A 15,501-nucleotide genomic window follows, 5' to 3' on the forward strand; every position below is an offset into this window, starting at 1 on the left:
TGACTTGGAAGAGTTGTAGGTACGCACCTACAGCTACCACCGGAGGCTCAGTCCAGATTCACCTTTTTTTTTTTTCCTGGAATATAAGACAGGATTTTACAAGGTGAGATTTCCCTTTAATTAAATTAATCTCCAGTTCTCTCCTTTAGCTCCATTAGCCTTGCAGTTCTTGGGCCTGTGCCATTGTTAATTTTTCAGAATTTAATAATGACCCTGGGATTCTGCCAATGAGACTTTAATTAATTTTTGACAGCCGGGTTAAAATACTGCTTCTCGGTTCATCTCCTGATTCCTTCTTTCTTTTTATCCTAACAGAAACTGACACATTGTCCTTTTCCCTAATCGTGTCCACAGTGGTCACACGGAACTGATGGTTTAATGATGGCAGCCACTGAAAAGCTCACACTGAAGAACATGTACAAAAAGAACTTGGATGAAGTGTTCAGTTGTTCTGATGACCGACTGCTGTCCTGCAGAGGTCACTCTTCCTTATACTGGAGAATGTGTTACCTTACGATGTGATGTTCAAGTCAGAGAACATGGTAAAAGTCACCTACAGGTAAGACCATTGCTGAAGTCTTCCCAATATCAGCACCAACTCTGTATTTAAGTTTACCTTTCTGCTCTTTCTGCGCGTTCTCTCTCTCTCTCTCTCTCCCTGTGTGTGTGTGTGTGTGTGTGTGTGTGTGTGTGTGTTTACCAGCACCAGCTAAGAATGTACAACTAGAGTCAAGTGGGCTTACTATGAATACAAACTCACTGTCTCAAAAACCAGTTGCTTCACCTGGGAATATAAGTTCCAGAACAAGACATAACATCCAGGATCATGCGTTTAAATTTTGTTGGAAAAATATACATGGTCCAGTCATTAAACTGAAATTATCATTCAGTCTCAAGGTATATTGTCATTGAATACTGAATACTATCAAGTGGGTAAAAGGCTGTTTTCTTAATATAATGGCAAGTGTACAGCTATGTCATTAGACACCAAGCCAAGCGCACTGCCTCTCTGGTAGACTCTGCCTCAGCTAGAGCCTTGTGAGGACACACTCAGGGAAGGAGCACAGAGAATGACATCAGGAGACACTTACTTGTCAACACGGTGATTGATCTGGATGGTTTGGTGACCACATTCCCGTTGACTACCACCAGAGTGATTATGTAATAAAGCCCGTGATACGTGGCCTTAAAGACCACAGGAGGAGGCAATGTGCTGTTGAATTCCTCAAATTCGAAGAAATAGTTTTTGGATTCGCCAGCTACCCTCACAACATACACAGATGCTGGGCTGACAATATCAGAAGCCTCTAAAGACACAACAATATTGTTGTCATCTTGCACAGCCACGTGGAACGTCGTAACAATCTGTTCAAGAGAAAGACAAGGGACAGAATCAGGTGATGGGCAATAAGATCATGCTAAGTTTTCTAAAACTAACACTCATAGTGAACATGGTTACCTATGGTAGCAATGAGTATTTTAGTCACACACCAAATGTCAGTTTGCCCATCTCATGAAAAATGATCTCGGAGCTTTACAATGAGCGTTTGATATTCCATTGAAGAATCTGTCTCCAGCTCGTGGAGTATTTAATGTGAAAAGCACACAATGCGCATCAAATGGATGAACAGATGACAAATGAAGTCACTGTCAAAGCTAATTTCCAGAGAAACCCCATGTTCTGGTAAGTGGGAGAAGTGTTTGAGCAAACACTATTCTAGAGGAAGTTATTTCAAGGTAATTATTTCCTTTCTCTTGCTTGCCTGTCAGTCCTGAAAGTGGGGAAGCTGTCAGGACAGAATCCTGTGACGGTTCCCTTCATTACAGATTAGCCAGCTCTTCAGAAGAGAAGCCATGGTAAGATGAAGAACTGGCCATAACAAAGAGCCATGGGTGCTTAAAGCCCTTCCTTCAAATACTCAGATAAGTTTAGGGGCTAGAGATATAGCTCAGTTGGTAGAGTACTTAGTTTGTATGCATGAAACTAGATTCAGTCCCAAGTAACACACGCACATGCACACACACACACACACACACACACACACACACACATTACTAGCCCGAGAAATGTCTCAGGAGACACAGCTCAGTAGAAAAGCATTTGCTGCTCTATTGTAAGAACTGGAATTCTGTCCCCAACACCCACAACTGCCTGTAACTGCAGTTCTATGAGATCTGAAGTCCTATTATGGCTTTTTTGGGCACCCATACACAGTTGCACACATGCACACGCACATAGACATGGACACACACATGCATTTTTTGCATGTTGCACACACAAAAATAAAAGAAGGCTTTTAAAAGATATATAAACTATCTTTTAAAAAAATCATTTGTGTAGTTTTCCTAAACGTCTATTCTCGATTCTGTGTAGACTCCAAGGGCAGAAACAATTCATTTCTGGTTGCAACCAAGACTCATGTGCTTCCTAGAACCTACGGCTTTGATTCTTTACACACTGGTGAGCTGTGTGTTATCTCGCTGCCACAAGCCTCAGATTTCTCTTCTATAGCAGATGCACAGAACTACTCCAAAGAGCTAACCACCTATTCAGTGTAGGTACCATAGTCAGCACTACAGAGGCCATCTACAAATGACGTCACTGCATGCAAGATGTTTGTCATGAGAGAAATACGGTTGCTCTCGATCTCTGTTTATAGTTGAGGCTCAGAAATATTTTACTCTTTACTCAGAAAGAGTATTTTCCCAAGGTCATAAGTTCAGAACACAAACTCCCTTTTTGTACAGAATACCTATTATTGTTCCCTTGAGTTGTTTCTAGACACTCAATTTGTCACACCATACATCAAAGGCTTGCTGATTGCCTGAACCACATGTGGACATCCCTGAAGCTTAATCTGTTTATTTTTGTATGGTACATGTTTTCAGCAACTAAATTAAACATGGAGCATACTCAAAGCCCTAGAAGAGAGTATAGAGTCCTACGAATGGACCAGTACTTTTATGTTCTTTTGGACTCATTGTTTATTGGGCATTAGTACTTATACAGGATATCTGGCATTGAAGATATTAATTATGTCTCCTCATTAAGTAGGCCAGTATTGTGTTTGTGGTATTTTAATCAATACTGGTTGTTAGGTGCAGTCCACCATCCCGGGCCAGGAGCTGTAACTTATCTACAGCTCCAGGATCAGAGCCTGGTAGGTGCTGGGTACATCCTGGTGTATGTGGTAATGTTGGTAATAGAAAATAGTTTCTGTGCATGAATTCTAAACTGGTTATCCATATAATCCCTCACCCTCAGATGTGAGACAGGAAACTCTTGCTTTGTGGGCGCCTAATTCCTTTGCACACACAGGGCATTGAATCTCTTGCCTGATGGATCCTTGGTCCCTCGGTGAAATGCGCACAATTGTTGGGTGGTGATGGTAGTGCTCATTTGAAGGATGGGTCTGTGCACAGATGACTTAACACCACTGGCAGGAGGCTAGCGCAGAAGCATTCAACCTCTCTGTCTCCTGAGTCTACTTCCTGATCCTAAATGTTGCTGTCCCTAACCAGGCAGCTGTGCAAGCAGCTGCATTTGGTGACTAATCTCAGCCTGTCTTTCCCTTGCTGGGAAGAAGAACCTAAGATCTGTCCCTTAGTGGCCTGAAGCAGCAGGAAGAAATGCCTGGGACAGGGAGGGCCCAGCTATGAGAAGAAAACCAAGGATTCAAACACAGAGTGGACTCAGAACGAGATGACATTTGGGGATTTCCATGGCAGCTCATGAAATACCTAGTGAATCAGACACTCTGGTTATAGATAAATCTTCAAACCAACTGATGACCCATGAGAAGAAAAACATTTTAGTTTTAACTTACTGAAAAGTTTGACAAGATATGCTACCTTTTCCATAATAGATGTTAAATGTAATATATACTTTGGAATCTCAGAAGTTTTGTATCTTGGTGACCTAGAATAATTAGTCTTACTAGTAAACATTTTTCATATATATATATATATATATATATACATTTATATATATGTGTGTGTGTATGTATACATATATGGATTTACAGTGGGTATTAGCTCAATGGCTCAGTTTTAATTGGGGAAGATAAAAATAATTTTATTATTATTATTAATCTCTTTCACACAAATAATTTTTAGCACATAGCAATGAAAAATGTCCTGTTAACCAAAACTGTAGACAAGCTGAGAACTGGATATTTAATAACATTCAAATCTGGCTTTTGTGTGTCTCATCGATTATAGAAGCTGGTTCACTCACTCAGAAAACGTTAAGTTTACAAACATCAAAGTCATTAAGAATTTTTGCACCAGCCAGGAACTGGGGTGGCTGCAACGATACTGGGGGGGGGGCAGGGGACGCGATCTGTGTTTGAGTTGATGTCTAATGTGTCACAATGCTTCACAGACAACAGACTCTTCCAGGAAAGGGAGTAATCCTCCAAATGCCAACGGCAGCTTTGGCGATGATCGTAGCAGCTAAGAGAATAAGTCCTAGCCCGTGCACTCCCAGGTTGCCAAAAATAAGCCACAGTGTCTAATCAGATTCATGTTGCTGGGACTAATGAGGACGGGCACTGGGCCAAGTGAGAGCTAGGCATGGAGCCTAGAAGGAGCCTTGTCTCGGCTGCTGCCTTCTTCCTGGTCCTTTCGCCCCAGCTTGTCCTGGGATCTGTCTATGTTTGGCAGAAGGGGCTGGCTACATGCTCCAGGCATGAACTCTCTGCTAAGAGCAAGAAGGGATAGAAACTATTCTTAATTTATGTGGTGACTACAAAAAATATTTTTAAGAAAGGTTTTTTTGTTTGTTTGTTTTGTTTTGTTTTGTTTTGTTTTGTTTTTTTCTGGAGCAGGATGCCACCAGTATTGCTTAACTCAGCAGCGAGGTTTTCACCCCAGTGTCCTTTACAGGGCAGGTTTTATAAGAGTTTTTAACTGTCTCGTGCATTTATATAGTGACTTTTAGTAGTTCTCAGCCCCAGGCCTCTCCCTTTAGTACTTTCCTCTCTCCCCAGCACACTTCTCAGCAAACCTCCCATCTACTTGTGTGGCCTGGCATTGTGTGGAGCCACTGAGGTTAAGAGAAAGAGAGGCATGATGCTATTTACTGGAGCAAGGAGAACCTGCCAGTAGTTACACCACTGAGGAAAAGGGACACCCTCCCTCAAAAACTGCTCATTGTCATTCTCTCCTCTCAAGAGAAGAGACCTCATTGGATGAAATCAGACAACCAAGTCTAGACTCACATCTCCTCCTGTCTCTTGGGCCATATGCTAAAGATCCAGTCCCGGGGCAGCAGCTGGGATCCGAGGTTTGGCTGTAGCTAGAAATGGGAATACGGGAGCCTGTAACTGCTCCAGAACTAATCCTGAGAGGAATGAACTACCAGAGATAGGGTAGAACACCTTACTACAAGGCCATGGGGTACAGGATGAGGAATCAGATTGGCCAGAGACCAGTCACAGGTCCTGGTAAGTAGTTCACTGTCCCAAATAAAGGGCTCAATGAGAAAATGCATGAAAGGTACTTATAAAACTATAAGACTGGATACATGGTTATCATGCTTTTCCTCCATGTCCTGTTGCATCTTGGCCAATCTTACTGCAGCAGTCTTTTGTTTGTTGTTCATTTTGAAAATGCTAGATTAGAAGTGCTACATCTCCACAATATCAGGAAATATTCGCTATACTGTTTGGTACAATACGTTGTCATTTCATTCCTATCTGCACAGTGGCTTGATAAGAAAATATCATTTCTTATGATATTCTTAATGCACAATGGATAATGGGATTTAGTTACTATTCATTATGTATTGTGTTTGGATGCTGTAGAACTGTCCACACACATAGATGCACACACACACACACACACACACATCCATGAGTTATAAGACTTCCTTATTTTAGAAATCACAAAAATGAAGTTCAGAGATCCTTAGACATCCCTGAATGTTCATAGGTAATAAATTGCAGAGCAGGAATATAAACTCAGACTCCCTGACTCCCAGCCTTGTGCTATGGATGTAAACAGATTATTTTAGTTCAGTGTATTAGCTGGAGATGATAATCCTTGTGCCTGATAACTGCTTTAAGGAGTAAAAGAAAGATTGTATGTAAAAATGTTCATTACAAAAGCTTGTCAAATCGTTGTCACTGTGATGCCTTTGTCCTTAGGCTGTAAGGACCGGAAGAAAGAATGGCTTCCCCAGTGCTGCCTTCCATAACCGTGCAGAGGTGTTGGGGAACTCCTTCGGCCCAGACCATGCTTGCTTCCTCTAGCTTATGCTTGACAGATCACTGGAAAGTGTGATACAAAAATAGAAAGAACTTTGAAGATTAACAGAGTTGAATTCAAATCTGCTCCATAGCTTTTTCCTCTTTTTAATTCTTCCCAGGTGTGTTCAACCTTGAGGTGGCTGTGAATTAATTCTGCTCAATGCATTTGTAGATGACAATGTCATATTAAAATGTCAAAGGTTGGACGTTCTCTTGGCCTTTGTTGTCTTAGGTAAGAAGAGTCAGAGATGCTAGATCCTTAATGTGAGTGTGTGTGTGTGTGTGTGTATGTGTGTGTGTGTCAGAGATGCTAGATCCTTAATGTGAGTATTTGTGTGTGTGTGTGTATGTGTGTGTCAGAGATGCTAGATCCTTAATGTGAGTGTGTGTGTGTGTGTGTGTCAGAGATGGGAGATCCTTAATGTGAGTGTGTGTGTGTGCACGCCACAGCATTTGAGTACAGGTAACAAGAGAACTTGCAAAAAGTCTGACCTTGTAGGTCAGAGGCATTGGACTCAGGTCCTCAGGCTTGGTGGCAGGTACGTTTACTCTGCTGCTGCTAATGCATTTCTAATCTATGTCCTAACTGTTTTTCTTTAGACTGTGTACATTTTAGAAGCTGCGCTTTTTTTTTTTTTTAGGATGCAAATACTAAGGATAACATATGAACCAGTAATTCTAACTATCAGTCCCTTTACCCACTCACTGGTGCATTGCTTCCGTGACATCATGAACAAAGTCATTTCTTTTGCCCTTAGCACTGTGACAGCCTGAGCTCACCTGTTTGAGTGGGGTAACCATGGAAACCGTGTTAATACTAACAGTGCTGAGAAATCTGGAAACCTGGAAACTGTGCTTAGCTGATGATTGATTCGGGGGGGAGGAGGTGGATTTTCAGTCCCGAGGCAGGGGGGGGGCATAAAATCCATATGCTCTTAGTAGGCCATGGGTAAATTCTAGGCCTGTGATTTTCTTCTAGCTCAGTGTGCCATGAGGGAAGAATGATGCTGATAGGCTGATTTTGCCTTTTCTGGGTGAAGTTTGGAAACGGCTTCCTCTTGTGACAATGCTTGGGAGAGGATTCAGTCGCTAGAAGATACGTGTAAGATGGTAGTCCAGAGCTCTGAAGTCAGAAAGTCCGAGTTTAGTTAGATTTCCCTACAGCCATGATGTATCTTTCCAATGATGATATCAGTTAAATAAATTCTGGAGAGAGAGTAGTCTGCTGCCCAAGATCACCACATGCTTGCTTAGGGACATTCTGCGGCTCTGTCCTTTAATGGCTTCCTTTGAAGTTGCTTAGACCCACAGCAGTGTGTGAGACCTTGATGGACTATAGTCTCATCTGTCCATCACCACTAGGACTCTTTAAAATGTTCCCAGGATTCAGGGGTGGGGGATGTGGAGTTAAAGAGAACGGAGCGCGGTACGTCAAAGTCTTTTCTCAGTGTTTACTTTCAGATAGTAATGGACGTCACCTGCTGCCAAGGGAAGCTTCTTTGGTGGGGGTGGGAGCCACCCTTTTCTGTGATGTAAGGATCCGCATTTAAAAGTCAGTTAGGAAATATGCTGGTTTAGTATAGTAGTCATAGGAGGTTATTACCTAAGAATCCTGACCTAACTGGACATGGGTAGTTGGCTGTTTCCAGAACTAGGGGTGATTTCCCTCCTATTTAGTGGGCCTTTCGTCCAGCTGGACAGCTGTTAGTTACTGCCGAGGCACCTTTAGGAACATCTTGCCATGCAGGTCATTGTTGTGCCTCATCACATGGTCACATCAGGGTAGGCTCAGAAAACCTCATGGAAGACACATGGCAAAGATCCTAAGTTAGAGGACCAAGAAGTTTGCTATTGTGACATTGTGAGTTCTACATATGACCAAGGTGTAACATCCATGAAATCTCAACACTATGACTGCCTAACAAGACCTAACTAACTCTAATACCAGTTGACACCCCAAAGTGAAAATATACAAGCTGGGCAGTGGTGGCGCACACATTTTAATCCCAGCACTTGGGAGGCACAGGCAGGCGGATTTCTGAGTTTGAGGCCAGCCTGGTCTACAAAGTGAGTTCTAGGACAGCCAGGGCTACACAGAGAAACCCTGTCTCGAAAAACCAAAAAAAAAAAAAACAAAAAAGAAAGAAAGAAAATATAGTGGGACCCCATTCCAGATGAAGAGCTGCTGAGAAAAAGAGAATTAGTGTTCTCAGGGATGAGAGCCCTAGGTGGTTATCTAATACCAAGTAGTCAGTCCTAAAATCATATACTTATAAGCAGTGCCAAATGAACTCCCCATGTTATTCTTACATACTTATTCATATATAATTAAACTAATAGGTAATATATATATATATATATATATATATATATATATGCCATAGAATTAAGAAGGGTTGGAGGAAGGAGATATTGTAATTATATTTTAGTTTAAAATAAAGGTTTTAAGGGGTTAAAGACTAATGATAAGACAAGTATAATCTACCTTTAGGTTATAAAGGAGGAACCAGTCATATTACCATTGTAAAGCAAAAGTGCATTTCCCTACATAGACTGTCCCCTCCAAAACTCTTGCTGAGGAAAATAACCAGTTGGTAAAGCAGGACACCTTCCTTCTGAAGCTCTGAAGTGAAGGATCTGGGCAAATGAGCAACATCAGAAACAGCAAAACTGGAATTCTGCTTATAAAAACAGATGGCTTTATTCCAGAAAGTATGGGGAGAAATGAGAGACAAAGAGATAAGAAAGCCGTGGAGAGAGGAGCCAGCAAGACAGTGTGATGCTGGGAAGAAGAAGGGGCAGGCAGCCAATGGAAACACAGATGGAGACGGAGCGAAGGCCACTGCAAACCTGGAAATGCCTAATCTTGCGTTTGAAGATGGCGTTTTAATCAGTGCGTGTTTCCCTCTCCTGGGCTCCCAGTCTGTGGGACTCCCGGATCCTTGGTGTGCACTGGAAGCTGCAGGATCCACTAAAAAGGCTGTCCTCCTTCACACTAGCATGGTAGGGCATAGAAACGGCCTGAGAGGAAGCTGGCACCAAAAGGGAGAGGAGTCAGCGAGAATGAGCATGGCCACTAAGTTACTAAAAATCCTATGGGGGATTTGAAATTGTATCAGAGTGCACTGGATTTGAAGCCCACTTTCTTGAACTGTCCATGAGAAGGGAGACCTTTCTGACTACAGTATGAACGCCTGGATGACAATAGGCAGAGACAGGTGGGGGGGGGTGATGAAGTGATTTAGGAAAGATGATGGCAATTGGGGTCTGAGAAAGACTCAGAACGCATAGTCTGCTAAGCCCATTCATTTAACTGGTGCGTGTGCATGCACGCATGCGCGCACACACACAGACACATGCAGATACACACACATTTCACTGTCATAACCAGCAGGCTGTGCAGGCAGATATGGTGAGGGCAGAAAGAGGATGATCCATAGTGTTACTATGGCATGGCTTAATGCACATCCAAATGCAGGTGCTAGGTAAGGAGTCAAATGTGTGCATTTCAATTCAGAAGAGAGGTCAGGTCCTAACATTTAGAAGAAGTAGTAGGTTCCTGTTCATGGTCTGTGACCTCCCTAGTCTCTGGCTTTTGACTATGCTAACAGGGCCAGGCAGATAGCCTTGGAACTAGTCTTACTGTACTCCCTGTCTCTCTGTCTCTCTTTCTCTCTGTCTCTCTTCCTCACACCCCTTCTCTCCAAGATAGGATTTCTCTGTATATCACTGGCTTTCTGGAACTTTCTTTGTAGACCAAGCAGGCCTTGAACTAAGCAAGCCTTCAACTCACAGTGATCCACCTGCCTCTGCCTCCTGAGTGCTGGGACTAAAGGCATGGGCCAACAAAAGACTGCTTACTGATTATGAAGAATAACTTGTATATATATATAAGAACAACAGGACTATGCAGGAAAATAACAGTGTTTTAATTACAATGTCATTTGCTCTCTAGAACACAGATAAATGAACTACACTTCAGACTTCCTAGTTTAGAAGGCAAGGCCAGTGCTTCTTTTCACAACAACTCAAGCCATAGTTTGAATGGAAGCTGTCCTGAAGCACTGTGGCAGCTTGGGGCGTGGCTTCGGATGCTTAGCGAGAGGTCTTGGCTTTTCCTCAAAGGTGTAGGCACCCCCTCTCCTGTGAATTTTAAGAGCACCTTGCTGTAGAGCAGCGGTTCTCAACCTTCCTAATGCTGTGCTCTTTTAACACAGTTCCTCAAGTTGCGGTGACCACCAACCATAAAATCATCTCCATTGCTACTTTCTTTTTTTTTTTAATATTTTTTTTATTAAGTATTTTCCTCAATTACATTTCCAATGCTATCCCAAAAGTCCCCCATACCCTCTCTCCCACTTCCCTACCCACCCATTCCCATTTTTTGGCCCTGGCGTTCCCCTGTACTGGGGCATATAAGGTTTGCCTGTCCAATGGGCCTCTCTTTCCAGTGATGGCCGACTAGGCCATCTTTTGATGCATATGCAGCTAGAGTCAAGAGCTCCGGGGTACTGGTTAGTTCATAATGTTGCACCTACAGGGTTGCAGATCTCTTTAGCTGCTTGGATACTTTTTCTAGCTCTTTCATAACTGTAGTTCTGCTACTGGTGTGAGTTGTAATATAAATATCTGATACACGGAAGATCTGAATATGACACCTAAGAAAGGGTAGTCTTACCACCAATGGGGTCATGACCTTCGGGTTGAGAACTGTGGCTCTGGAGTGAGGCTGCCTCCCCTCCCCCTCTCTCATATTGCCATCCGCATTGGCTTTTTTAAAATGCAATACTATAGAACAGCATGAGACTCTTACTAGATGCTTCCTCCCATCTGAACATGGAGCTACCCTCCTTTCCTTTGTATCTGAACCAGCCTCAGATGTCTTTGTCATAGTAATGAAGACAGATGGAGACAGCTATATGGCACGAAGGTTGGAAACTATGTGGCATAGCTGGGTCTGTCCTAAGTGTCTAACCAATCACAGCTCTGGCCGTGAAAGCCAGACAAAAAGGAGAAAGAAAGACTTGCACGTCTTCTTCCCGAGTACTAAACTGAGCTAGCTGTTTTAGGCTGTCACTCAGAACCCTTCACCGTTTGCAATCCTAGTGTCTCTACCACAACTGTTCCATCACTATTGTAAAGAAGTCAGCCGACAACCAAAACTCAGCAGCATCCTCCTGCCTCAAGCATTCTCTGTTTCTGCAGTCCTACTCAGGTGTCCCTTCAGGGTAAAGTTTCCCTTCCCTCACCTTGGATGTTTCGCACTGTGAAATCGGTGTCTTGTAATCTTACAATCCGTATCAAGACCTCTTGGGACAGATCCCTCTAGATGCTGAACTTTTCAACTCTGGTGACAGACTGATTGTCCTTACTCAAGAAGCACAAGTCATTTCCCATGTCCTTTCTCCTTTACCCCTGGATCTTTCGACCTTCAAACGCCTATTTAAAGCATCTCAAAGTGATTCATAAAGAGGAAGTGCAAAACTGGAGCATTTGCCTCATTGATCTTTATTTCTCGGAGATAACCGGGCACCAGTGCATGAGTTGGGTGCTCAGTTATCACTCCTGCTATTTAGACTCAGAAGAAGATGGAAACAACAATATGATATTTATGTTTTGTAAATGAAGCTCAAAAATACCCTTGTCTTTGAGAACAGCTGTAGAAAGACAGTCGGCCGCCTACTGTGGTCAGTGAAAGGCTCCATTCTTCAGAAAGTTGCACATGGGCATAAAGAAGCCTCTCACACTGGGTGTTGGGACATGTCATGACGTTTCCGTGACACATTGACCTTGTTAGCTGCCATTTCACTGTCCAGTATTTTCCTGTTTTCATTATTGTATCATTTAAAAAGTGTAAAAAAAAAAAGAAATTTTGCATTATCATAGAAATAATTTTTGAAAGCAGTTAGTTATTCTAGTAATATTTAATTAGTATTTAATAAGCACTATTTAATACTTAAAAAGTGTTTAATATTAAGTAGTTAATATTTTTGAAAGTAGTTAATTAATAAACTATTAGATAACATTAGTGAGATTCATGGCAGTGGTGAACTAGTGTGTAGGATTATTCAGAAATGTTCCAGTCTCTTTTACACATATCCTTGTTTATAAAGACAGTTGCTCTTGGTGTCCGGACACAAGTACTAGGCCAGTGTACAACAATCTATATCGTTTAGGGTAGGACATTTCCATTTATGGCATTTCATTCATTCATAATAAAGTCATAGCATGAACACTATTCATAGACAGCTGAGGGCGAAAGCGTTAGCACCTGAAGCCAATGCCCGCTCGTTGGATTTTCTGAGACGTGCCTTTCCTATCTCGAACACCCTGAAAATCAGCTAGAAACATCAATGCTGAGTTTTCCTTTCCTAAGCACTGGCTCTCTGTTCCCTCTTTCTACGTCTCCCATTTCCTCTCTTTAGGCCTTTTCTCCTGTCAGCTCTGTGTCTGTTCTCTAAGCTTCCTGGTAGATTTTAGCCTCATAGGTATAAAAACCATCTTGTTGTCTAACACATTGCTTTGTTCCTTGGACTTTTATAAATGTTTGCAAAGGTATGTCTATCTCAGTATATCCCCTGAACCCTTACCTACAGATCCTTCCTGTGCGTACAGCTCATCCCCATGTCTCAGATCTGATAGGCAGATCTCTATTTCTATTTTGCTAAGGCGAAGCCCTGATCATTAGAGATAGAGGTGAAAAAAAAAAAAAAAAAAAAAGAAATCCTGGCCCAAGTAAGGGAGACAATAAGACAGGGAAACGGAAGGGAATGCAGAGGAGGATGGGACCCAAGAGAGGAGGAAAATGAAGTACAAAGGGTAAGTGGGACGTGAGAGAAAAGCTACAAATTTAGAATAAGGGTAGATGATCAATGGAAACTGAACGCTGATATCTTATGCCTGCATTGCTATTCTTTACTTGTATTACAAATTACTTCATCTCTCTCTCTCTCACTATTGGGCAGATACAACTCAAGCTGAGCAGTGGGCACATCTCACTTGTCTCCTTTCCAGCCGTCGATTCTCCCCATCTTCTCTGTACCTAGGCTACAATTTGTTTCTGACTTTCAGGGAATTATACCTTCATAGCAACACACACAGATTAACTCATTAATAAATCATCAGTTGCTATGGAAACTATGAGACATACAATCATCCACCCGCCCATGCAATGGCCATCCATGTTCACTTGACTGGTCTGCGTGTGGGGAGTCAGATGGTGGATGGAAGAACCGCCTTTGTTTAGTAAGTCTGCAGTTATGAATGAATAAAGCTGAGCTCTTGAGTCATTTTTAAGCTTTAAGGAATACGCATTCAATCTCCTTTTAGACACTAACTATCGGGATCTGTTTTCTTTGGTCACTTCTCCTAAGATTTTTCCATTAGCTTAAGCTTTTAGGAAGCAAATCATAATACTTGCTCAACTAATTTACTAATATTTTATAATAACATATTTTTCAAACATGGTTGTACATAATTTGTGATAGGTAATAGGAATAATCACGTATACTTAGTGCTTAACGGGGCGATTCCTTTGTTTGGGATCTGAAATGCTATTTACATGTTGCATTAGCTTAGTTGATTAATGGGTCTTGGGTGTAATCCATTTAGCACTCAACGTGTGAGAGATTTTTACTTATCAGGTAATTATTGTTTAAGTCCAAACTGACTGCTGCAGTGAAAATGAGAAATGAATAACAACAACAACAGTTGGCATATGTTAAGTACATAATATATCCCTATTTATTATTATTAATTATTATTATTATTATTTAATCAATGACTAGGAAGTCCTTCAAATACAAACTCAAGCAGCGATTTCACATTATTTCCTCATGCTCAATCCAGGAGCACATTGGTGAGACCAAAACAAAATCCTGCCACACAGAAATGAAGCCCACAGAAATGGTGACTGCCATAGTCAGCAAGTGTTATAAGGACCAGGTGCCGTGGTAGAAAGGATGCTTCACTAGCTGAAGTGAACTGAAGGGTTGAGATGGATCAGCCAGGTAGAGTGTGGTGCTGGGTATTCCAGGGTATCCTGGGGACAGAGAGTGAGTGCACCAACCTTCGTGGAGGAGGCAGGACCTGGCTTACCATGCTTAGATGCCAGGGAGGTCCTCACAGGTGTTAGTGCTCTGTGCCCAGGGAGTCACGAGCAGCCCTCTATGCAAACGAGGGGCTGAGTTCAAGTGTGCAGCTTGGATTGGGGTAAGTAGACTCCCGTGGTCAGTAAGCCAAGGAGGCACGAGACCCAGGACCACTGGGTCTTAAATAGCAGGACCACTGCTATTAAAGGGGAAGTATAGGAGGAGAATAATTCTCAAATACAGTCCTCTTGAATTCAAGCCAATGAGATTTATATTATACTGTTTCTAGCTCTTAAGCTTGTCAAAGCCGTTTGGTTTTCCTTTCTGCCTCAAGAGACAAAGTTTACTTCGGCAGGTTTTCTGCCCATTCTCTACAGACACTAGGGAAATCGGATGGTTGGGTCAATGGTGGAATTAAGGCTACATTTGGAAACAGGTGATAATTTTTGAACAGGAGATGAAAACCAACTTCAGTATTTGTTATTTTTAGATGACGAAGAAATAAAAATGAAAGCAAGACACGAGGCGTTTTTATCACTGTATTTGTCATAAATGTAGTTGAAATTATATTATCAGAGAAAATCACTAAATAGGACTTTAGTAACTTAAAAGTCACATAAACTTAGAAAGGAATTTGAGATTCTAAAGCTTTGGGAAGGCCCCTGAGGATGATAGCACTGCTGGGCCAAGAACATAATTGAGTGGTAAGGCCTTTGCTTTCAAAGTTTTAAATTTATATCTTGTAGGCATAGATCCTATGGACCAAGGGTTCTAATTCATGAATCTTTGCTTACTTCTTTGTTTTTTGTTTTGTTTTGGTTTTTTGAACACTCTTGTCCCATCCAATGTGACAAGATCCAGAGTCATCTAGACTAAAGCTGGTCCGAGCAAGGCTTTCCAGTAGTTCAAAGGTGAGAAAATGGGTGACTGAGTGGACAGGGTAATTTGCAGATAATCCAATGTGAAGTCTTAGCTAGTCATGGTTTTTGGCTACATGTAAGAAACACACATGTGAGGCTAAGAAATTTGTATAGAATGGCACAGCACTAGTCATGTGCAAATTGCTCTTACCTCGGAAACTGCTGTGGTGGGGAAGCAGGTCCTCAGCTTTAGACATCTGAAATCAAGTCCTGTCATTGAGCTTCTGGGTTAACCTTTGA

The 15,501-nt window shown here is 42.0% G+C and overlaps 1 protein-coding gene across 2 annotated transcripts in view; it reads right to left on the minus strand.

Annotated features, from left to right (window-relative positions):
- Window positions 1–15,501, minus strand: part of Ptpro (protein tyrosine phosphatase receptor type O) — a 219,663-nt gene that overhangs the window by 92,748 nt on the left and 111,414 nt on the right. For both annotated transcript variants that reach the window (XM_021164482.2, XM_021164481.3), the window contains exon 2: window positions 1,092–1,365. In XM_021164482.2, coding sequence (XP_021020141.1) covers window positions 1,092–1,365 — 274 coding nt within the window. The remainder of the gene's footprint in view (window positions 1–1,091; window positions 1,366–15,501) is intronic.

Source organism: Mus caroli, unplaced genomic scaffold, assembly GCF_978045245.1.
Source record: "Mus caroli unplaced genomic scaffold, Mus_caroli_1 scaffold_7, whole genome shotgun sequence".
Lineage (NCBI taxonomy): Eukaryota > Metazoa > Chordata > Mammalia > Rodentia > Muridae > Mus > Mus caroli.